Here is a 23,641-nt window from a genome sequence, read left to right as displayed (position 1 = left end):
GCAACTCAAGACACACGGCTAGGAAATGTCCGCAGAGGAAGTAGGCCTGAGAGCCAAACAGAATCATTCACAACTCTGGGAAAGCAGCACTCTCTCTAAAGTTCCCTGATGGCATCTCAAGAGATACCCTCTACTAAGATTACTAATATGTGCTGTCCTGTTGAATATGGAGACCAAACCACCTCTGGTGGTAGGAAAAGGCTGAAGGAACAGTCTTCTTGTTTTTCCTCCACTGTTGAGACCGTAACAGGGACAATCTTAAATCATACAAGCTCAGGAACTTTAGTCCTTAAGTCTTTGTCTTAACTGGTACAGTAAAATTCTAAGACCTGTATCTTGCTAATGATTTCTGACATTTTTGATCAGACACTTTTTTTCTACATCTCTGATCCCAGATGATTCTCTTTTATCCTCAGCAAATTATCTTTAATAAAACGTAATGCCAGGATCTGAAGCAAACAAAGCATCCAGTCAGCATTCATTGGTTCTATGTATTTTGAGAAACACTTGCATACACACAGAAGGCGTGCAACGTGAGAGGGATGATGTGAATGATATTGCGGCTTGTCTAATGGAGAATCCAGTGCCCTTCCAGGAAACTAAAGATACTCAGAAGTTGCTCCCCAATTGCTATCAACAATCCTCTAAAAGTGAACATTTTCATTTGATACAAATATACAAATTTAAAATAAGTATACAGTTCAGAATGGCCTACCATTTTCAGATTGCCTATGTGCCAGAAAATATACAGTCAATAAAAAAATACCAGAGAGGTGGGGGACAAAAGGCTCTCTGGAGCTGTACAGCAAAAATGAGCATTGCTTCAACAGGTAGTGGATCTGCAGAGAAAAGTGGAGTCTTTAGAAACCAGGAGCACGGAATGACAGCAGGTCACAAATCTGGTGATGGAAGATAAGACGTATAGTAAGGTCCATTTTCCTGCAGAAAGGAAAAATGACAAGAACATTAAACACTAGGACCAATGTAACTGGGAATATAAAAGAGAAGGATTTAGAGTCAATGATATAATGTATGTGAAATGTCCAGCACATGCCTGGCCCTGAGCAGGCTTCAGCCAACACAGCAATTTCACTGGGGTCAGTCAGAATTGCTATAATGTAGGCAGAAGTAATCAGGATAATGCTACTTAAAAATATTACCATTTATTAACATTCAATATGCCAGACATTTAATCAGCACTTTTCTTTCATTATCCTTTCATAATGCCATGAAGTAGGTAACATCCTCATTTTAAAGAACAGAAAACTGAGGGTCACACAGATTAAGTCACCGAGATGGCAACCAAAACAGCCTGAATTTAAATACATGTCTATTCAAATCTAAAGCCCAGATTCTTTCGTATTAGACTGTGTTGTTCTGCTGTGTGCTGAATCTTTCAGATAAGAAACAAAAATTCTCCTTGAGGAATTTAATAACCACATTGGCAGAAATCAGCTTCTCCATGACATGCCTGTGTGGCAAGGCTTTTAACAAGGAAAGTTTTTAGGGCATTCAAGATCAAGATGGAGAATCAAATGCCAGAATTTTACTGTCAAATGCAGAAAGCAACAAATCAGTGTAAGGGGAAAGTTTTTGACTTTATCTTGGCTAACTTTATCTTAAAAATCAAGACAGTTTTAGCTGGACTCTAAATTAGATTTATGAGACTTAAGATTCATTTCCTGTTATTAAAGTATTTCTTTGACAAGTAACTTTTTTAGTAAGCTATAAACAAAAAAGTAAGATAACAATTAGGTATGAAGAATGAGGTAGGGTGAAAAACAGCATTGCTTGAAGGTATATTTACATTATAGTTCTGGAGCATTAAATCTATTCAGTATTAAACACAGTAGGAAGGTAAATATTATTTGAGTGACTAAGTCAATCAAAAGCTCTGTATTCTTCACAGCAGAAGCTTTGGAGCAGAAATTGATCTGGGACCATAACCAGGAAAACAAAGAGAATATCTAGGAAAACTTTCTTGTTTTTTAAAACTTTCTGATTATAAACCTGACCAGGTAGCAAAAAGGTTAAAAAAATTTTTTTTGGTAGAACCAAATCTGAAGATTGGCTACATTTTGGGATATTTGGGGGAAAAAAAAAATGGAAATTTTTTTTTGTGTGTGTATTTTAGTATTTCCTACCAAGATCTGTTATACTAACCCCACCAGTATCTTCAATATGGATAGATGCTATGCTTAAGATACATGCCTGAAGAGAGAAATCCTGAAGTTCAACTAAAAAGAAACGGTTTACTATCCATCTTTAAGATTTCTCCATTTTATTCCAATATGGTATTTTTCTAAGCTTCCTATATTAACATTAAATTGTGATAAAGTAAGAAGGGAAAATCTAATTCTTAATGCCATGAAATAGATCTTTTATATTAGTCTCACACTGTGGAAGAGCCTTCTGAGCAATCAAATATTTTCTCTCTTTCTGGAAACAACTGTAAAACTTTGAAGAACTGTGACCAGGAAAATCTCTACACTCTCTTTTCTGACTATACGAATGCTGACCAGCTCCCTTTCTGAAATGGTCTCAGTACCATTTTGATCTAGATAGATAAAAACTACCTTCAAAAGTGCCTTTTAATCCTATAAAATTTCTGTTGCTATTCTATCACATAAGATCCAGAAAAATAGAAGCTGCCTGCCAATAATGAACACTATATTGTATCTTCACCAAATAAATAATCTACTATGGGCAAAGCATTCTTGAACATGATAATCAAATTGACCAACAATACACTCATTTCCTTTTCTCTAAGCATATTTTTAATTCTTTCTAGGAAAGGAAAAACTTTTCTTTACAAGGAACTATCTATCCAATTTCTAGACCTTCACTTCAATGTCTCATTTGCTGTTCAGTCACTCAGTTTGTAACCCCATAGACTGCAGCATGCCAGGCTTCCCCATCCTTCACTATCTCCCGGAGTGTGCTCAAACTCATGTCCATTGAGTGGATGATGCCATCCAATCATCTCATCCTGTGTTGTCCCCTTCTCCTCCCATGCAGCACCTCAAACCTAGTGTGTCACAAACTTAAGAGACCACCTGTCTCCTCTCTCTGAGCTTCCTAGTGCTGTTTCTCCAAACTGCTTCTCTGGGATGGTGGCAATAACATTCTCCAAGTCTTCCAAAGCAGAAATGCTGGCAGTTACCTCAGGCTTGTTTCCTCCTTTATTCCTCCCAGTGGCTGGCTGCTTGGTCTCCACAATGCTGGGGATCTCATTCCCTAAAATACCTAATTTTAACTATGCCTTAAGACCTTCACACCTCACCATCGTCACCACCACCGCCTAGCTCTAGTCTCAGGCCTCCCCTGGCTCCCTCGAACTGCCTCTTCCTTGTCTCCTTGCCTAGGGTCTTACTCTGTCTAATGCTTCTCTGCATGGCTTCTTTAGCCATCTTTCTAAATAGGAGCATGCGAGTTCTCTGTGTACAACACTCTCCACTGACCACAAAGGCACCAAAGGAGTGCGCCAGGATCTAGGGATGTGCTCTCTGCCTGCTCTGTCCACATCATCTCCTGACACCTTCAGCTGTTTCTTCTCTCTTCTTATTCCCCTCCTTGCCTTTAGGTATAAAGCACGTAATATTTCAGTTTTAGAAAGCTCTAGTAGGCAATGGCAACCCACTCCAGTACTCTTGCCTGGAAAATCCCATGGACGGAGGAGCCTGGTAGGCTTCAGTCCATGGGGTTGCGAAGAGTTGGACACGACTGAGCAACTAAACTTTCACTTTTCACTTTCATGCATTGGAGAAGGAAATGGCAACCCACTCCAGTGCTCTTGCTGGAGAATCTCAGGGATGGTGGAGCCTGGTGGGCTGCCGTCTAAGGGGTTGCACAGAGTCAGACACGATTGAAGTGACTTAGCAGCAGCAGTACAGATACAGAGAGATAATTTAGAGATGATGTTACATTGCAGGTTATTTAATTTTGATTAATAAAATTATTAATTAGGCCTGTATTTGATAGATTAGATCTTAAAAAAAAAAAATCAAACCTAAAAGCACATACATATAAGACAGAAAAACAAAACCAAGCTTGAGGATGGTGTTGATATCTAATGAAAGCCTTCTTTGTAGGCCCTTAAGTATTTAGAATGGGCTCCCCTAGTGGTTTAGTGGTAAACTATCTGCCTGCCAGCACAGGAGATGTGGGTTCGATCCCTGTGTCAGGAAGAACCCACTTCAGTATTCTTGTCTGGAAAATCCAATGGACAGAGAAGCCTGACGGCCTACAGTCCATCAGGTCACAACAGTCAGACAGGACTGAGTACACCACATAAAGGGAAACAGAAATCGCATCTGAAGTTGGAGAAATTTTAGAGAAAAAATGTCTTGTAGAATATTTACTTTATATACGTTGTATAATAGTTAAGGAAGAATAATTCACTTAAAGCTTAAGATAACCTACAAATATATGCTCTGCTTCATCCCCCAAAATATGCAATCAGTAATAATTAAGTAAAGCAACTGATAATTCCCTTTTTATCACTTGCCTTATTTGGCAAGCATGTTACACTTTTTTGTTTTTAACTACTAAAGTGATAGTGCGAGTAACCACAAAGGACTAGAGCTCTGACGAAATTCTAGAGTAGCCATTTCTTAGTGTTTAATAGATTGATGTAAGTAACAATGTTACTATTATTGGTTGACACTCTTACAAACATTATACAGATGGAACTTTTAGTAGGGTAAAGACTAAAATAGGCTACTTGGCTTACAATGAATGCTGAAAAATGCTGGATACCAACAGATTCTTCTGGTTCTATTTATGTAGATGAAAAGTCATTTAGTCTTAATAAAATTAGGCCGAGGTATGTCTCAGAGGTGGTGGAAAACTGATAATACAAGCAAGGATTGGATTTATACTTACAGCGAAAATGTTTCTCATTGAAAAGAGGGGGAAGGCCCTGGGGGGGAAGGCCTCTCTTAGAATCAAGCATTTTCCTAAAAGTTACCTTAGGAGAAGAATGTCAAATGATACTATCCAGTTTACTAAAACACATTAATTGTATTAACAGCATCTTATAATGAAAAGATTATGTGCTTAGACGCACTGCATTATAAAATAGTTACAATAATACCCTAGGTGAGGAAGAGTTCCTGGTACTTCTTACCCTGGCATCATATTCAAGGACGAAAGGAGGAAAGTCGATCTGTTCTGGAGAGATGGCAGAAAACAGCTGGTGGAGGCTGTCCACATGGTGGATTTTATCCTTCAGTCCTGAGACAGAAAAGGTGGTAAAAAACCATGTTGATACCTGATTAACAGAAGAAAGAAAATGATTTAAGCCAGTGGCAAGAATCAGAAATACACACATGATCTTGAAAATTTATGTTAGATAAAAACGATTTCAGAATTGAAGTTGATATCAAAAAAATCTTGTCATAAGCAGTTTTCTGAAATGCAGGTCATAGTGCATCACTGAATTATGCAATCAGTTTAGTGGACTGTGAACAGCATTAAGAACAACAAAAAGAAACGTGCTAGAGCAACAATTATTAAGGAATGTAGCAAGAATGAGCTCTGTCTCCTGAAGCGTCAGTTTCTGTTATATGTCTGTGTGCTCCTGTGCCCCTAGTGTCTTGTGATGTGATACAATGTGCTTTTTGTTGTGGGTAGTGGTCAAAACCACTGCACTCTGATGGAATACTGACTCACTGGTACTTTGAAAATGTTTAATACTTCCAAACCTCAGAAACAATTTTCACTTTTTTAAAAATGAGATTGAAACTTTCTGCCAATTTTTGAGACATTTATTTTTCAGTTGACACTTGGCACCCAATCTCTCAAAGTGCATTTTCTGTGGATGAGCTACTCTTGCTCATTTTACTTCACAATATGCAATTTTTCTATAAAAGCTAACCTGCAAAATTTGCTCACTGCAAAAAAAGAAAACACAGAATTCTTGACAGCAAACAATACTGGCATGAACTAGGCAATAGCTAGAACTTACAAATTATTGTTCATTGATCCAAACTGACCATCATAAATAGTCTTGCTTACCACAGGCCTGTACAACAGTCCCGTGAGGTAGGTACAATATTACTGCTATCCCCGTTTATAGAAGAAGGCAACCTATGTATGTGAATTCTCCCTGCACTGGCATGGCACATTGCAAGATACAACTGGGTACATTATAAATACACTACATGACACTTTGGGCAACTGCCAATCATTTTGTTAGTTTCTCTTTGACACCCTAACATGTTTTTCAGGGCTTGTTCCAAACTTTTCACATATTCCCAGTCCCTAATGCAAAATACTTTCTTCATGCTTACTTATGAGAAAAAGCATGGACTAACAGAGCCAATACTGAACTTATCTTTATCAGAATCTTGCCCAAACTTCCAGATTTGGCAGAGACCCATCTCCATTTCTCCCTGACAGCTCCAAACAGATTATCCCATCTATTGAATTCTCACAACCTTATGTTTAAATCTCATGTACAGTACTTACTTCTATTTCACAGGAATAGAATAGTTTCTTATAATTTCCCTAGCAATTGGCAGGCAATCATAGCATGGTCTAAAGTTTTAAAAGTTACAGACAGAAACATGAATTCATTGAAAAAGAATGAATGAATGACGACAAGGTCTATTTCATAATGAGTTTTATGACCTGGGTCACTATTCTATTTTGGCTATACTATGAGTGACTGGTATAAGGCCTCAATAATAACATTACCCTCCGTACCCTCTCACCTTAACAAGTTTTATTTGGAGGGTGGTGGAGGGGAGGGGAAGGCACTCAGCCTTTCTAGAACACAGTGAGTTAATATAAATCAAATTAGGCAGTCATTTAATTACACAACAATACCCAGTTTTTTTACATCATTAAAAAAAAATACAGGCTGTTACATACCTAACTGATATAAACTTCTCCAAACTAGGTAAGTGAAAATTCTGGACTAGGATACAACCAGCCAAGAGTTAGCTGATAAATTAGTAAGAGCTACAGAGAGGGCATGGAGATTTCAGAGATCCTGGGAAGAGTTCAAGAGAATAAGACTGCAGAGTCAGAACAGAGAAGTATCTCAAGGATGTATCAGGAGGTGCATTTGCACAAGAAGTTATACATTTCCTGGGAATCTACTAAGTTCTAAGCATTGTGCACAGCTGTCAGTAATACAGGGTAACAGTGACGTGGCCATTCCTCTAATGTAGATGGGGAAACAATGGAAACAGTGTCAGACTTTATTTTTCTGGGCTCCAAAATCACTGCAGATGGTGATTGCAGCCATGAAATTAAAAGACACTTACTCCTTGGAAGGAAAGTTATGACCAACCTAGATAGCATATTGAAAAGCAGAGACATTACTTTGCCGACTAAGGTCCATCTAGTCAAGGCTATGGTTTTTCCTGTGGTCATGTATGGATGTGAGAGTTGGACTGTGAAGAAGGCTGAGCACCGAAGAATTGATGCTTTTGAACCGTGGTGTTGGAGAAGACTCTTGAGAGCCCCTTGGACTGCAAGAAGATCCAAACAGTCCATTCTGAAGGAGATCAGCCCTGGGATTTCTTTGGAAGGAATGATGCTAAAGCTGAAACTCCAGTACTTTGGCCACCTCATGCGGAGAGCTGATTCATTGGAAAAGACTCTGATGCTGGAAGAGATTGGGGGCAGAAGGAGAAGGGGACGACAGAGGATGAGATGGCTGGATGGCATCATGGACTCGATGGACGTGAGTCTGAGTGAACTCCGGGAGATGGTGATGGACAGGGAGGCCTGGCGTGCTGCGACTCATGGGGTCGCAAAGAGTCGGACACGAATGAGCGACTGAACTGAACTGAACTGAACTGAAAGGAGGCAGCTGGTAAGCAGAATAACAATCTCCTAAGGCCAAAAAAAAAAGAAAGCTAAATGCAATGAATGGTTCAAGGACATACCCAACTACCTGTCCTAGGCAAGGCACTGTGCTACTTGGATAAAAGTGTAAAATTATGGAGCCAGAAGAAACGACACAGCGAATTAGTGTTCTGCGGTCTCTTATCTCAGGACATTTTTACATGCTGCTTTGTTTACTCGTAAACCCCTTTTCTTCAATTCTTTGCCTAGTGAAAAACTGTCCTTCAGAGCTCAGGTCAGAATTCACCTCCATGAGAAAGCTTTCACTGACCATCCTCCACCCGAAGTGCGAGACGCAGCTTTCCGCTAAGAGTTCCAACAACACCGTGTTACTCATATTACTGTGTAACTGACATTCTCTGTGGTGTAGCTGATTCTTTCAACCAATTCCCCCTGTGGGGACTGTCTCCTTTAACACTATATTTATAGGGTCTAATCAAAGCCCAACATGAAAAGTAAGGAATTCAATATATGTTGAAAGAATTAACAAATAGTTTCTGGACTTCCTACTTTACTATGTAGGGATGGTCTAATATTCTTCCATTCTACAATAGAAACAAATATACTTCACTCTGGGGCCAGTCTCTTCATCTACAAAATGAGGAAGTTATACCTGAATGATGTTTAAGTCCCTCTTAGTTATACAGTTCCATGAACGGACTCGACTACGCTGCACATACTGACATGGTGAGGGGTGGCGGTAAATTCAAACAGAAGGCTGGGCTTAGGAAGAATGGACAGTGATCATATACACTCAGTATCTGAAGGACAAACACATTTCTCCATTGCATTTTCCCCCCCGTTACCTCCCTTACATTCTTCAGGCATTAACAAGAGAATGTTACTCAAAGCAGACAGAAGTGGAAACTTAGTTAAGAGTTTTCTGTCAGGGAGACCCAAGAGCATTGTCTTCAGTTTTTTTGTTTTATTTGTTTATTTTTATAAAGCTCAGCTTTTAATTTTCAATTTAGTTCAGTTTAGTAGCTCAGTTGTGTCCAACTCTTTGCGACCCCATGGACTGCAGCATGCGAGGCCTCCCTGTCCATCACCAACTCCCAGAATTTACTCAAACTCATGTCCGTCGAGTTGGTGATGCCATCCAACCATCTCATCCTCTGTCATCCCCTTCTCCTCCCACCTTCAATCTTTCCAAGCATCAGAATCTTTTCAAATGAGTCAGTTCTTTGAATCAGGTGGCCAAAGTACTGGAGTTTCAGCTTCAGCATCAGTCCTTCCAGTGAATATTCAGGACTGATTTCCTTTAGGATGGACTGGTTGGATCTCTTTGCTGTCCAATGGACTCTCAAGGAGCAGTGGCGGCAGAGGTGTGGGGTGGCAGTGGCCTGCTGCAGGGTCAGGGGCACTGAGTGCAGCAGTGCTGTATGGGACCTTCTGAAGGAGGTCACCATTATCTTCATTACCTCCACCATAGTTTGGCCTCAGGTCAATTAACAGGGAGGGAACACAGCCCTGCCCTTCAACAGAAAATTGGATTAAAGATTTACAAGCATGTGCCCATCAGAACAAGACCCAGTTTCCCCCTCAGTCAGTCTCTCCCATCAGGAAGCTTCCATTAGCCTCTTATCCTTCTCCATCAGAAGTCAGACAGACTGAAAACCACAATCACAGAAAACTAACCAATCTGATCACATGGACCACAGACTTGTCTAATTCAATGAAACTATAAGCCATGCTGTGTAGGGTCACCCAAGACAGATGGGTCATAGTGGAGAGCTCTGACAAAACGTGGTCCACTGGAGAAGGGAATGGCAAACCATTTCAGTATTCTTGCCTTGAGAACCCCATGAACAGTAATTTTCAGTTACTTACAACGTAAGTCATACATATACATTTATTTAGGTAAATTTGCATTACTCAGTATGTAGATATTTTTAAAAACCGAAGAAAGGTTTTCAGGTAAGAATACTGGAGCGGGTAGCCATTCCCTTCTTGAATGGTTCTTCCCGACCCAGGGATTGAACCCAGGTCTTCCAAACATGGAGGCAGATTCTTTACCATTTGAGCCACCTGGGAAGCCCAAAGAAAACTAAACATTTGAAAAAAAGACTGCTGAAATAGTCTGTGAATTGCAGAAATTCTTTCCCACAATTATTCACAAGTGCAGAGCCAAGAACATGGGACCACAAAACAACATAAACTAGGAAAAGATTGTTCACATGTGTGCACTCTAGTGATCTAATAGAGCCAGAATCAACAGTGGGTTTAAATATTATTAGTTTGTGTCCTATTAGGAAATATCAAAAAAGAAAGAGAGTAGTGATTTATACGAGCAGTCAATTTATTATCACTTTGGGTGGAGTGCACTGGAAAAGATCTGAGAAGTATGGAAATCAGAAGAGTGTGATTCAATTGTTTTATTATCCCTTGATTTCTTTTCACCTCATTCTTTTATAATTACAACCAATCCATTTACAGTTTTTGACTTAGTATAAAATAATGGTGGATTTCTCTACATATGAGCTTTATTCTCTCAGTCCTCCAATGCTTTCTCCAGGCCAAAGTATTATGGAAAGGTAACATAATGGTTCTCACTTCATACATTTTCCCTTCAGCCTCTGCCCAACCTGTCATTCACACTGACTCCTACATGAAGCAGTTTTGGTGACAGCCAAAGTGACTGACTAACACTGAAACTTCTGGTAATGTTTATCCACTGATGTCACAGTGAGGGAAGAATAGCTGTTCACTCTCTCGTGCGGGGGATGAGAGGTTAAGTCAGATCTTCGCACACAGTGGCTATATATTTTCATAAGTCTGGTGAATTCACAAAGAAATGCTCTTTAGATAAGTTTGAATTTGTGATAGAAGTAAAAAACTGTTTTTACCATTAAAAAAATTAGGAAAATGTTCCAACATTTATCAAAGTTGAAAGAATTTTACAAGGGACATAAGTACAGAAACCACTCAGACAATCATTAACATTTTCCTTATGTTTTCTTAAAAAAATTTTTTTTTATTAGTTCTGTCATTCATAATAAATTAATAGGATTCAATATTTTCTAGCTTTATGAATAGATACTGAGGACCACAAAAACATCTTTTAAATTTTAGCCATTCTAGTAGGAATGTAATATCTCACGTTGCTTTCATTTGTACTTTTCTAATAACTAATCGTCCTAGACATCTTTTCACCTGCTTACTTGCCATCTGTATATCTTCTGGTTAAGCCAGATTTTTGTACAAATCTTTTGTCTATTTCTAAACTGTTTCCTTATTACTTAGAGATTTCTTTACATATTCAAAAGACAAGACCTTTATTAGATAAATGTTTAATTTACAAAGATTTTCTCTTAGGCTGCAGATGATCTTTTCATTCTCTTCAGTTCAGTTCAGCCGCTCAGTCGTGTCCCACTCTTTGTGACCCCATGAATTGCAGCACACCAGGCCTCCCTGTCCATCACCAACTCCCAGAGTCTACCCAAACCCATGTCCATCGAGTCAGTGATGCCATCCAGCCATCTCATCCTCTGTCATCCCCTTCTCCTCCTGCCCCCAATCCTTCCCAGCATCAGGGTCTTTTCCAATGAGTCAACTCTTCGCATGAGGTGGCCAAAGTACTGGAGTTTCAGCTTCAGCATCAGTCCTTCTAATGAACACCCAGGACTGATTTCCTTTAGGATGGACTGGTTGGATCTTCTTACAGTGCAAGGGACTCTCAAGAGTCTTCTCTAACACCACAGCTCAAAAGCATCAATTCTTCGGCACTCAGCTTTCTTCACAGTCCAACTTTCACATCCATACATGACCACTGGAAAAACCATAGCCTTGACTAGACAGACCTTTGTTGGCAAAGTAATGTCTCTGCTTTTCAATATGCTTATCTAGGTTGTTCATAACTTTCCTTCCAAGGAGTAAGCGTCTTTTAATTTCATGGCTGCAAACACCATCTGCAGTGATTTTGGAACCCCCCAAAAATAAAGTCTGACACTGTTTCCACTGTTTCCCCATCTATTTGCCATGAAGTGATGGGACCAGATGCCATGATCTTAGTTTTCTGAATGTTGAGCTTTAAGCCAACTTTTTCACTCTCCTTCACTTTCATCAAGAGGCTTTTTAGTTTCTCTTCACTTTCATTCTCTTAACTATCTTCAAAAGAGCAGAAGTTTTTAATTTTAATAAAGTTCAATTTCTTTTATAGATTATGCTTTTGGTGTTAATTTAAGAAATAACTTGCTTTACTCAAGGTCATACAAACCTTTTTCTCCTATACTTTCTTCTAGAAGTTTAAAACATTTTATGTTTTATATTTAGGTCCTTGATTCATTCTCAGTTAACTTTGTACATGATGCAAGTCACAGATCAAAGTTCACTTTTTTTGCATATTGATATTCAATTGTTCCAATATCATTTGTTGAACAGACTATCCTTTTTCCACTGACCCAACTTTGCACTTTTGAAAAGATCAGTTATCCATATATATGTGAATCTATTTCTGGATTCTTTAATTCTGCTCTGTTGATCAATCTGTCTACCTTCATGCCCATACCTCAGAGAAGGCAATGGCAACCCACTCAAGTACTCTTGCCTGGAAAATCCCATAGACAGAGGAGCCTGGTAGGCTGCAGTTCATGGGTTGCAAAGAGTTGGACATGACTGAGTGACTTCACTTTCACTTTTCACTTTCATGCACTGGAGAAGGAAATGGCAACCCACTCCAGTATTCTTCCCTGGAGAATCTCAGGGACGGGGGAGCCTGGTGGGCTGCCGTCTCTGGGGTCACAGAGAGTCGGATACGACTGAAGCGACTTAGCAGCAGCAGCAGCATGCCCATACCTCACTGTCTTGAGTACTGCAGCTTTAGAATTAGCACTGAAAGCAGATAGTGTTGGTCCTGCAACCGTGTTCTTTTCCTGAGTTGTTTTGGCTATTTTAGATTCTTTGCATTTGAATTGGTCAATTTCTACAAAAAAAAAAAGCTTGCTGAAATTTTGGTTAGGACTGAGTTGAATCTATAGCTTCAGCAAGAAATGACAATTTAACAATATTAAGCTTTCTAATCCATACATACAGTATATGTCTTCATTTATTTAGGTCTGTTTTAATGTATGTCATCAATGTTTTACAGCATACAGTGGGCTACCGTCCATGGGGTCACAAAGAGGCAGACACAACTGAGCAACTACTACTAATATTACTAACTTGTACAATGTATAAGTCTTTCACATTTTTTGTCATATTCATCATTAAGTACTTCATATTTTTGATGCTAGTGTGAATTATAATGCTTTTTAAATTTCAAAGTATTTCTTTCTAATATGGATAATAGATTTTTGAATATTGATCTTAAACCCTGAAGTAATGCTAAAAAGTTACTCATAATTCTAGTATTAATAGCTTTTCTGAGGATACTACAAGGTTTTCTACATAGATAATCATGTCATCTGTCAGTCAAGACAGTTTCATTTATTCCTTTCTAAATTGAGATGCTTTTTGTTCCTTTTTCTTGCCATATTAACACTGGCTAGAACCTCTAGTACAATTCTGAGTACAAGTGGGAAATAGCAGGCTTTCTTGCAAAGACATACTAAAAATCAAGCTAATCCTTCTCTGTGTCTCCATTTAAGAAAAAACTTCAGTAGCTACTGGATGAATAAAAAAGAAAATGGATGATGAAATTTTGAGAAATAGTCAAGCATTACTTCTGTAAGTGCTATAGAAAAAAAAAGAAAAAAATTAGCCACCTGCTGAACATAATGAAATTAACTTTCCCAAGAGTGGGAAAGTTAATAGTATACTATCTGGTAAGGCTATGTAGTTAGAAGTCAATTGAATGAAGAGCAGGAAAGACAATTATAAGTGATTTAATTGACTGCTCAGACATTTTATGTTTTTAAAAAAGCCTGACCAAGCATAAGCATAGCACTTAATACTGTGCTGTTGTAACACTGAGGGACCAAAAGGAAATTTGCAGCTTTTAAAAGAATTATTTAAAACATTTCATGCAAAATTTAAAGATGGTATTTCAATGAGAAACAACAATTTTGTAAAGTGACAAATTTCCCAAAGTGGAAAACAGTTTCACCGAAGTCTTCACTCATCTTAGTTATGAAATATATTGAGGACTTCTCACTACTTATCTTAATTTCTCTATAGCACTTTAAAATAATAACTATTTCTACCATCTCTGATGCTTTGCCCATCCACTGGCTTCCACAGCATTAGTCAACCTTGGTTCTCCTGCTGCTTTTTTGATTACTTCTTGGTTTCCTTCTCTGACCCCAGTGCTCTGTCTTCAGCTGTTGTCTTTGGTCTAAGTCTGTGGTTTTATTCATTAATACTTTTAAAGAGTTAAAGCTCTATTTACTTGATGATGACTCTCAAAATTTATATCCCAATCCATGACTGCTGTATCTGATGACTTGTAGGAGTACCTACTAGTGGCAGGATTGGTCAGAGAGGTTTCTTTTTTCCTTTTTTACAGAAAGTAATTATTAAGCTGAGATCTGAAGGATAAAATAGGAATTAGCCAGGAACAGGGGCAGGAAAAAGCCCAGATTAACTAAGAGCTGTGCTTAGTCGCTCAGTCATGTCCAACCTCTTTGAGACCCCATGGACTGTAGCCCACCAGGTTCCTCTGTCCATGGGGATTCTACAGGCAAGAATACTAAAGTGGGTAGTCATGCCATTCTTCAGGGGATCTTTCCAACCCAGGAATCGAACCCAGGTCATGTGCATTGTAGGTGGATTCTTTATCATCTGAGCCATCAGGTAAGCCCAAACAAAGACCACAGAGAGGCAAGGACAGAGAGGCTAATGGCTTGTAAAGGTCACTGACAAATATATCTGAGTTACATGGGACCAAAACATTAGGACAACTAGAGATCCCTTAAAAATGAAGGGTAAACAAGGAAATTAGCAGTCACAATGGTAACAGCAAGAATTAAGATGATGAAATGTATCTTAATATGCAGGTATGTAGTGCACTTAACGTCAAGATTTAGCAGAAAGAAAAATACCTACCTTTGAACGAAATGTTGGATGAACAAAATAAACAGCTTTCAAATTCCTCTTGTACCTGATTCAAAACAAACAAAAAAAAAGGGTCAGTATAAGCCATGCCTAAAACCAATCACCATTATGAACAATTAACTCTTTCTGCAGGAGTTCAGAAGCAGCAAAAAGTTTACATATGAATTTACTCTGACACAAAATAAACTGGAATTAAGGGGAGCCTCCTACTATTAAAATACGCAATCTATACATTATAAAAATCTGTTATATGAACTATCCTTTCACAGAATATACAACAATGTTTGCTACTGCTTAATACTGGGAAAGGAAAAAGCTAGTGTCCCCCTTCAAAACTTGAGAAACTGACTTGACATCGACGACGTCGTAGAGTTTCTTCAGGAAGTCTGAGTCCAGGTGGTTGTACTCGCTGGTCAGGGTGTGGAAATACACTAACACATATTCCTTCACAGCAATGTGGTCCATTACGTGGATAAAATATAAGAGAGCCTAGAAGAAAGAGGAATAAAAGTAACGGTCATTTTGTATAGCAGTCTGTTTCACAGTGTGTGTGTGTGTGTGCGTGTGTGCGCTTGGCTGTGTCTAACTCTCTGCGACCCCATGGACCATAACCTGCCAGGCTCCTGTGTCCATGGGATTTTCTAGGCAAGAATATTGGAGTGGGTTGCCATTTCTTACTCCAGGGGATTTGCCTGACCCAGGGATCGAACCTACATCTCTTGTATCTCCTCCATTGGCAGGTGGATTCTTTACTAATGTGCCACCTGAGGCCAAGAGAGAGAAAAAACCCAGGAGCTTAATCTAATCTGTGCTCCAGACACTGCAGACATCAGGAACAAGTCTCTCTTCAAAAAGATCTTCCCATAATGCTATGGTATGTTCCCTTTCTGTCCTAAGTGATGGAGGAGAGTATCTCCATCCTCTCAAATGAGCTCTTGGTATATACAAAAGAGCTCTTCAGTCAACAACCAGGTCTTTTCTCTCTGGGATAATGATTTCAAAACCGTTAGAGAATTTCTAGACTTTTAATCATTCTTGAAGGTTCTACCTGAGTTCAGTGACAAAACTTTGCAGTCTCCACTGAGATACGGACTCATCCCTCACATGGCTCACTATGAGGGCTAATCTGTTCAGCATCTTTAACACTGAACTGAATGAGGAAAATGAGAACAGGTGTAGTGAGCAGAAGGGAGTAGGCTGGGCAGCACTTCTACTGACTCAAACTTAATGTGACCTGGATCAGTTAGAAAAGTATGCCATTACAAGAAGGATGAAATTTAAGAGAAGCATTAAGTTCAAAGCAGAGATACAAAATGGGCAGGGCCAGCATGACCCACTGATGTAGCTATAAGCAATGACACACAGGATGCTGAGAGGCAGCCACTGAAGGATTACTATCAAACAGGCTATTTCCCCATTTTTGCCTCAGGGGAGTCCTTGGCATTCACACGAATGGACTGCTAAGGATTAGTTAGCATGGGTCCAACTGCTACCAGGGCAGAGGGAGGAGGGCACTAAGGAAACACATCTTATTTCCAGTCGTTAGCTGGTTTGGGCCTCACAATATAAATGAAGTGATATATCATAAACATTCAGAACACCATGCAAATACACGTCAGAATCAAAGAGGTTTATGCTTTTATTGGTATGAATCACATTATTAATGCTGTGAATAAATGTCATACTGATTATTATAAATAGCTGAGTGTTTAAGGGGTGTGTGTGTGTGTGTATGTGCTTATTATTTCTGCTCTTACCAGAGTGCTTCTGGTCCTCTTTCTGTCCACTTACCACCTCCTGCCCAGGGCAATTAAGATACCCATTTTCAGCTTCAAATCCTCCATCTTTAACTTAAATTTTTTCATTTATAAAGAAGTATAGCCACATGACAGAAAAATATAGAAAAGAAATTCTCCCTAAAATTATGAAATCCAGTTTAAGATACTGACTTCCAGTTTTTACCTTTATGCTTAAACTCCTGTCCTGCTTCCCTTGCCCAAAAAAAGGTCAATGTATACATACTATGTATCACTTTTTCTTCTATTGATACTATATCATAAACATTTTTTTATAGTACTTAACCTCATAACCATGATTTTTTCAGGGTCACAAAACATTCCATTTATGGATGCAAAATAATGAACTTAACAGAATTTGTTATTTTGTGTCACAAATGAGCCTGTGAGTAACATGCCAGATTCAAGGCTTTCCCAATTTTTTCTTTAATCTAAACATCAGGGACTAGGACTCTATGGGCTTAGCCAGGTGTAATCATCTGCTTTTGCACAATGGTGTTTTATCTTAAAATTGTATGCAGCTTTTACACTTTTGAGTCCTTTTTTTTTTTTTAACTATAGTTAAAAATTATTTATTAAAGTGAGTCTCTTCCTTTACAGTCAGTTTCTATTACGACTAATCTTCTAGGATGATCTATGTATTTATCCTTTGGATTCGACTGTCCCTTGCCCAAGTATTCCACAATTTGGGCAGTTTCTTGGCCAATAGCTATTTTCATTCTTAGGATTACTTCCTTAGTAGTTAGTACAAATTCTCAGAAATTACTAGGTCACTTTGATAGTTTTAATTAATCTTTGATGACAATGATTATTATCTAAAAGTAATGGCTAAAAAATTAAAGTAATGGCTAATTTTGAAGGTGAAAAAAGATACCTCATTTTAATTGACTTTTTTTTTTTCACTACTAATCAGGTTGAACATTTTCTTATTTACTAGTAATATCGTTTCTTCTGCTATGAATCATCTGTTTCTGTTCTTTAACTTCAAAAGAAGGGATTACGAAATGATGACATCTTGGGTTAACTACATCTCTGGCTTCTTCTCTTCAGATAGATTCTCAAAAGTTCATGTTTCTTTTTTCAAGAAAGGCAGATAATACAGAATGAGTCCAACCAAAAACTTGCCGTTTACGTCATGCCTAAAACACAGTAGCTGAATTTTTGGAAACCCCATTGTGGCATTTCAGGATTCTGTTTCTCCGAGAACACAAGGCCAGACCCCCGACTGACGGAAATGGTGTGCGCCACCCTGTAGAACCGCGGCTGCCACTCAGTCACAGACATGCAACTCTGTCTCAGCTCATACTCTAAGCCCTGACTCCAAACTCATACCCTACTTACTTTTTAAAAATCAATGTTATTTATAAAACAAAGCCTTTTTATGGCTCACCTTGTCCATGTCTATTAACGTTACAGGGATGTTTCTTCCAACTACCACCATCACCGTGCGACCACAGTTATCCACACCTACAAACAGGAAATGTAATCAGCACCCAGAAACTTTATTCCAAGAGTATTACTTGTCCTGGGCTCTGACCTTATAAAAACATTCTAAACAAATGAAAGAGACAAAAAACTAGAATATAAGCTTTCCAAATTTCATCTTCGGATTTCTTTCACTAGGTGGAAAATCACTTTTTAATTTTTTTTTCAGCTTCATGAAGTTTTGATGACTGCCCTTGCTTTTAAGGTAAGCCCTCATATAGGTTTTAAATCTGGGCAAACCAAAGGTAAGGTCACAGGGTAAAGATCATTTTATAAATAGCTTTCTATTTAAGTTAACTAATAACGTTAGTGATCCAAGAAAAACTAAATGGAACTCAAATCTGAAAATTAACAAGTACTGCCTGGAAAAGAAATATAAAGGGGAAATCTGATAACTTTCACTGTCTCTGTCATATATTTATATAATGTTTGAATTCTGTATAAAGAGATTATGGTACTTTAAAACTAGGAAAAAATTTATAAGACACAAAAAAGGAAGAAAAAGGACTTCATTTAAGAAATGAAGTTGGCCAATATAGAATAACTAGCTGAAAATCTTACAGGTTGATATGATATTTTTAACATATTGATGATGAGCAAAACCTACCTTCACTGTACCAAAAAAAAAAAAAAATCTACATATAGTCAAAATGGGCAAAATCAGAGAAGAATGAAGTCCATAACAGCATACCAAATAATGTCTTTTAATCAGTAAAAGAATAAGTTACCATGTCTTTAAGCTCACCTGTTTGGTATAAGGCTTTTAGAGAAGCAATATCAGATAGATCCTCAGATCTTGCTTGACACAACCAGCGATTATAACTAGAGAAATAAAGGATATGATAATTATAATAAACAGTTGTAAATCTATAAATGAGACCTGTTTTTAGTTTAAAGAATGCTTTATTTTAATGAGGAAGGAGTTAAAGAGGCTGTTACACTATGCTGAATCTCTACGGTTATTAAAAAACAAAACAGATGAGTTACTGAGAAAGGAAGATGTTCACACCAGACGACTTTTAAAATTATTTTTTGAGCAAATGAAGACTACTCATATAATTGGCTAAGATACCAAGCACTCAAACTAACATTGTTTTTAAAATACTATTATTTTCCTCTACTTGAAAGAAAATGCAAACAAAGCTTAAAGCAATAGCAGTTTTCCACAAGAGATGTTTACTCATTCGACAAAAACTTACTGACTGCTTACTTCATGAGAGGTATTGAGAACACTCTAGCGAACAGACATGGTCAGACACTCAAGGAATTTACTTTTCAGAAGAAAAACAGCTAAGTGTTGTACATGTTTTGCCAGATCACAAAGAAACTAGGTAATTTTTTTCTGGGAAGTCCGGGCTTATTTAATGACTGACTAATCACACTAGCTCTGCTGATACTCCATATACCAGATCTTAGAGACTGCATTTTGGCTTTGGCGAAGAGAATGTTAAAATTGGAAAAAACATTAAAAATCTCAAAGAGCTTTTAGGCTCTGAAGCTTTTAGGTCTCATCTGGCAACATCCTACAACATTAAAAACAACAACAACAACAAAACTAAACCAGGAGAGAGGATATTTGGGTTCTCATCTTATCACTTTCTGTGCAACCTTAATAAAGACACTTCAGCTCTATGGACCTTAGTTTCCTGATCTGCAAAGCAGTGTTTCTGCAGAACACCTTTCAGCTATAAAACCACACAACTAAGGATATTTAATAGGAAGTCTATTACATAGGGGCCTCCCTGGTGGCTCAGAGGTTAAAGCATCTGCCTGCAGTGCGGGAAACCTGGGTTTGATTCCTGGATTGGGAAGATCCCTTGGAGAAGGAAATGGCAACCCACTCCAGTATTCTTGCCTGGAGAATCCCAAAGACGGAGAAGCCTGGTGGGCTACAGTCCGGGGGGTTCGCAAAGAGTTGGATATGACTGAGCGACTTCACTTCACTTCTATTACATAGGGATTGTAATCAACAAGTGATATGCCTGCTAGGTTCATGGAAATTGCTGCTTGTGAAGAATAAACTTAGTATTGGGAATTCCCTGGCAGTCCAGTGTTTAGGACTCTGTGTTAGATTCCTGGTTTGGGAATGTAGATTCCACAAGCCATGCAGCATGGCCATTTATTAAAAACTGAAAAACAAAACCAAAAACCCACTTAGTACTGCACAGTTCTATAGTCTGCCTTTTTAAATTTAGAAACATACCCACCTGTGCTAACTGAATTTAAAGTCAACAGCTCTTAGTGTTAGTTTAAGATACAATGTGCAAGTCAAGAAAGGATCTATGTTTATTTTAGTTCTCCCTATTCATATGTACAATACCATATTTTCACACAGAGCTATTTCCCAGGTTATTTACACTAATCCCCCAACTGTACTGCTTTCTAATTGTTTTATGATTAAACCATCTCCATATCAAGACTAAAGAGAACAGTATATCTTAAGTGTCTTATGAGCACCACAGGTTATAACACAAACATGCAACAGGAATTCAGTAAATATCTGTTCATTTCTATACTCTGTGTATTCATTGCCTCATTTTTCAAAGACTTATTGCAAAAATGCAATGCCTGCATCACAGTAGGGATTCAAATCTTTGTTGAATGAAATAATAAACATAAGTATTATTCAGGGTATTTTGGAGCCCTGAGAAGAGTAAAAGGCCCTTGGATTCAGAGTTTAAGGCTGAACATATGAGACAGACATATTACAAAGACAACTAACACTGTAATAATACAGTATGAGACAAGCAATCTAGCAGGCATCGAAATGCTCTATCAATCAAGTATGTCTCTAAGAGGGGGACTGTGGGAGTAGGGGTCCGGGGTAGAGTGAGGAGTGGGTGGAAGCAAGTTGCAGAACTGTGGTAGAACTGCTTCCCGCTTCATATCACAAAGATCAGCACAAGGCTTTTTCCCCACGCACTGCAGTATTTGTGTCCATTCTGCTAGACCTCGAGATAGGGACTATGTCTTCATTGTCTCTGTATTTCTGGGAAGTCTCTAGGGTAGTTCCTGACACTCAGTCACTATGTATTCAATGAACTCTAAAGAAAAAAAAATTTTTAAACGGGAACTCAGATGCACAGAATAGAACTAATCACCTTGCTTCAAAACACTCTCATCACTGGTACATGCATGGTTCTCTTTTAAAAAGTAGTTATCTAGTTAGTTATTTTTAATGATGTCATAAGCACTCCAAAATCTACCCCAAACAAAAGTTAGCACCATCACAAACCTCCATCTAATCACCATGGTCCAATTCTAGCTTCTGCCTCTCCTCACTCATCATCTGGAATCTCAGGTTCCTCATTTTCTAGTTTTCCTTTTTATATCATTTTAATTCATCTACACATATTCCTTAAAAGCTTTTTTGGCTGTTTTTAACTATTCTAAAGAGACAAAAGCTTATCACGAAATTTTAGGGGTCTAGTTTTTGGTCTTACTGCTAAAATTCATCTCTATTGTTGGGTATCAATGTTGTTCATTCTCTTTGACTATTACCCATAATGCTCTTACACTATATGAAAACTGTAGTTTTCATCCACTTTCCTACTGACAGGGACTCGACCTATTCCCAGGTTTTTGCCACTGTGAACATGCTACAATCAACTTATTTCACATATCTCCTGGTATATGTGTGTTTGATTTCTCCTGGGGACACTCCTAGGAATGGAAATGGAACATACAGGGTATGTTTGGTTTCAAGGTCTAAACTGTTTTCCACATTTTTCACCGGTTTATACTTCTGCAAGCAATGAACAGGAGGTTCTAAGAATCCATGTCCTCTTCAACACTTGATCTGAGCAAATATTTTAATTGTCAATCAACTGGGTTTAAAATCATATTTCATTTCCCTGGTTGTTTATGATGCTGAGATCTTGTTCATATTTCCTGGCTTTTTCTTTTTCTGTGAGATGCTTGTTCATACTGTTTGTCCATTTATCTATTGGGTTGCTTGTTCTTTTCTCACTTATTTGTAGGAGTTCTTTATATATTTTTGATCTAATCATTTGTATTAGATCAAAAATACAAAGGTTTCTGACATTGTACAGGAGACAGGGATCAAGACCATTCCATGGAAAAGAAATGCAAAAAAGCAAGATGGCTGTTTGAGGATAGCTGTGAAAAGAAGAGAAGCAAAAAGCAAAGGAGAAAAGGAAAGATATAAGGATCTGAATGCAGAGTTCCAAAGAATAGCAAGGAGAGATAAGAAAGCCTTCCTCAGCGATCAATGCAAAGAAATAGAGGAAAACAACAGAATGGGAAAGACCAGAGATCTCTTCAAGAAAATTAGAGATACCTAGGGAACTTTTTATGCAAAGATGGGCACAATTAAAGACAGAAATGGTATGGACCTAACAGAAGCAGAAGATATTAAGAAGAGGTGACAAGAATAAACAGAAGAATTGTACAAAAAAGAATCTTCACAACCCAGATAATCACGATGGTGTGATCACTCACCTAGAGCCAGACATCCTGGAATCTGAAGTCAAGTGGGCCTTAAAAAGCATCACTATGAACAAAGCTAGTGGAGGTGATGAAATTCCAGTTGAGCTATTTCAAATCCTGAAAGATGATGCTGTGAAAGTGCTGCACTCAATATGCCAACAAATTTGGAAAACTCAGCAGTGGCCACAGGACTGGAAAAGGTCAGTTTTCATTCCAATCCCAAAGAAAGGCAATGCCAAAGAATGCTCAAACTACCACACAATTGCACTCATCTCACACTCTAGTAAAGTAATGCTCAAAATTCTCCAAGCCAGGCTTCAGCAATATGTGAATCGTGAACTTCCAGTTGTTCAAGCTGGTTTTAGAAAAGGCAGAAGAACCAGAGATCAAATTGCCAACATCTGTTGGATCTTCAAAAAAGCAAGAGAGTTCCAGAAAAACATCTATTTCTGCTTTATTGACTATGCCAAAGCCTTTGACTGTGTGGATCACAATAAACTGTGGAAAATTCTGAGAGAGATGGGAATACCAGAGCACCTGACCTGCCTCTTGAGAAACCTGTATACAGGTCAGGAAACAACAGTTAGAACTGGACATGGAACAACAGACTGGTTCCAAATAGGAAAAGGAGTACGTCAAGGCTGTATATTGTCACCCTGCTTATTTAACTTCTATGCAGAGTACATCATGAGAAATGCTGGGCTGGAAGAAACAAGCTGGAATCAAGATTGCCGGGAGAAATATCAATAACCTCAGATATGCAGATGACACCACCCTTATGGCAGAAAGTGAAGAGGAACTAAAAAGCCTCTTGATGAAAGTGAAGTGGAGAGTGAAAAAGTTGGCTTAAAGCTCAACATTCAGAAAACGAAGATCATGGCATCCAGTCCCATTACTTCATGGGAAATAGATGGGGAAACAGTGTCAGACTTTAATTTTTGGGCTCCAAAATCACTGCAGATGGGATTGCAGCCACGAAATTAAAAGACGCTTACTCCTTGGAAGGAAAGTTATGACCAACCTAGATAGCATATTCAAAAGCAGAGACATTACTTTGCCAA

At 38.3% G+C, this 23,641-nt stretch overlaps 1 protein-coding gene across 1 annotated transcript in view; it reads right to left on the bottom strand.

Annotated features, from left to right (window-relative positions):
- Window positions 1–603: 603 nt before the first annotated feature.
- GDAP2 (ganglioside induced differentiation associated protein 2) overlaps window positions 604–23,641 on the bottom strand; it is a 55,089-nt gene continuing 32,051 nt past the window's right edge. The window contains exons 8-13 of the mRNA XM_052637605.1: window positions 18,877–18,953; window positions 18,037–18,113; window positions 15,200–15,339; window positions 14,842–14,896; window positions 5,129–5,272; window positions 604–939 (exon numbers count right to left, since the gene is read on the bottom strand). Coding sequence (XP_052493565.1) covers window positions 892–939; window positions 5,129–5,272; window positions 14,842–14,896; window positions 15,200–15,339; window positions 18,037–18,113; window positions 18,877–18,953 — 541 coding nt within the window. The 3' untranslated portion in view covers window positions 604–891. The remainder of the gene's footprint in view (window positions 940–5,128; window positions 5,273–14,841; window positions 14,897–15,199; window positions 15,340–18,036; window positions 18,114–18,876; window positions 18,954–23,641) is intronic.

The sequence above is a fragment of the Budorcas taxicolor genome, chromosome 3, assembly GCF_023091745.1.
Source record: "Budorcas taxicolor isolate Tak-1 chromosome 3, Takin1.1, whole genome shotgun sequence".
In the NCBI taxonomy this organism is placed as follows: domain Eukaryota; kingdom Metazoa; phylum Chordata; class Mammalia; order Artiodactyla; family Bovidae; genus Budorcas; species Budorcas taxicolor.
The sequence above is the reverse complement of the archived record's forward strand: the minus strand, read 5'-3'. Positions and strand labels throughout refer to the sequence as shown.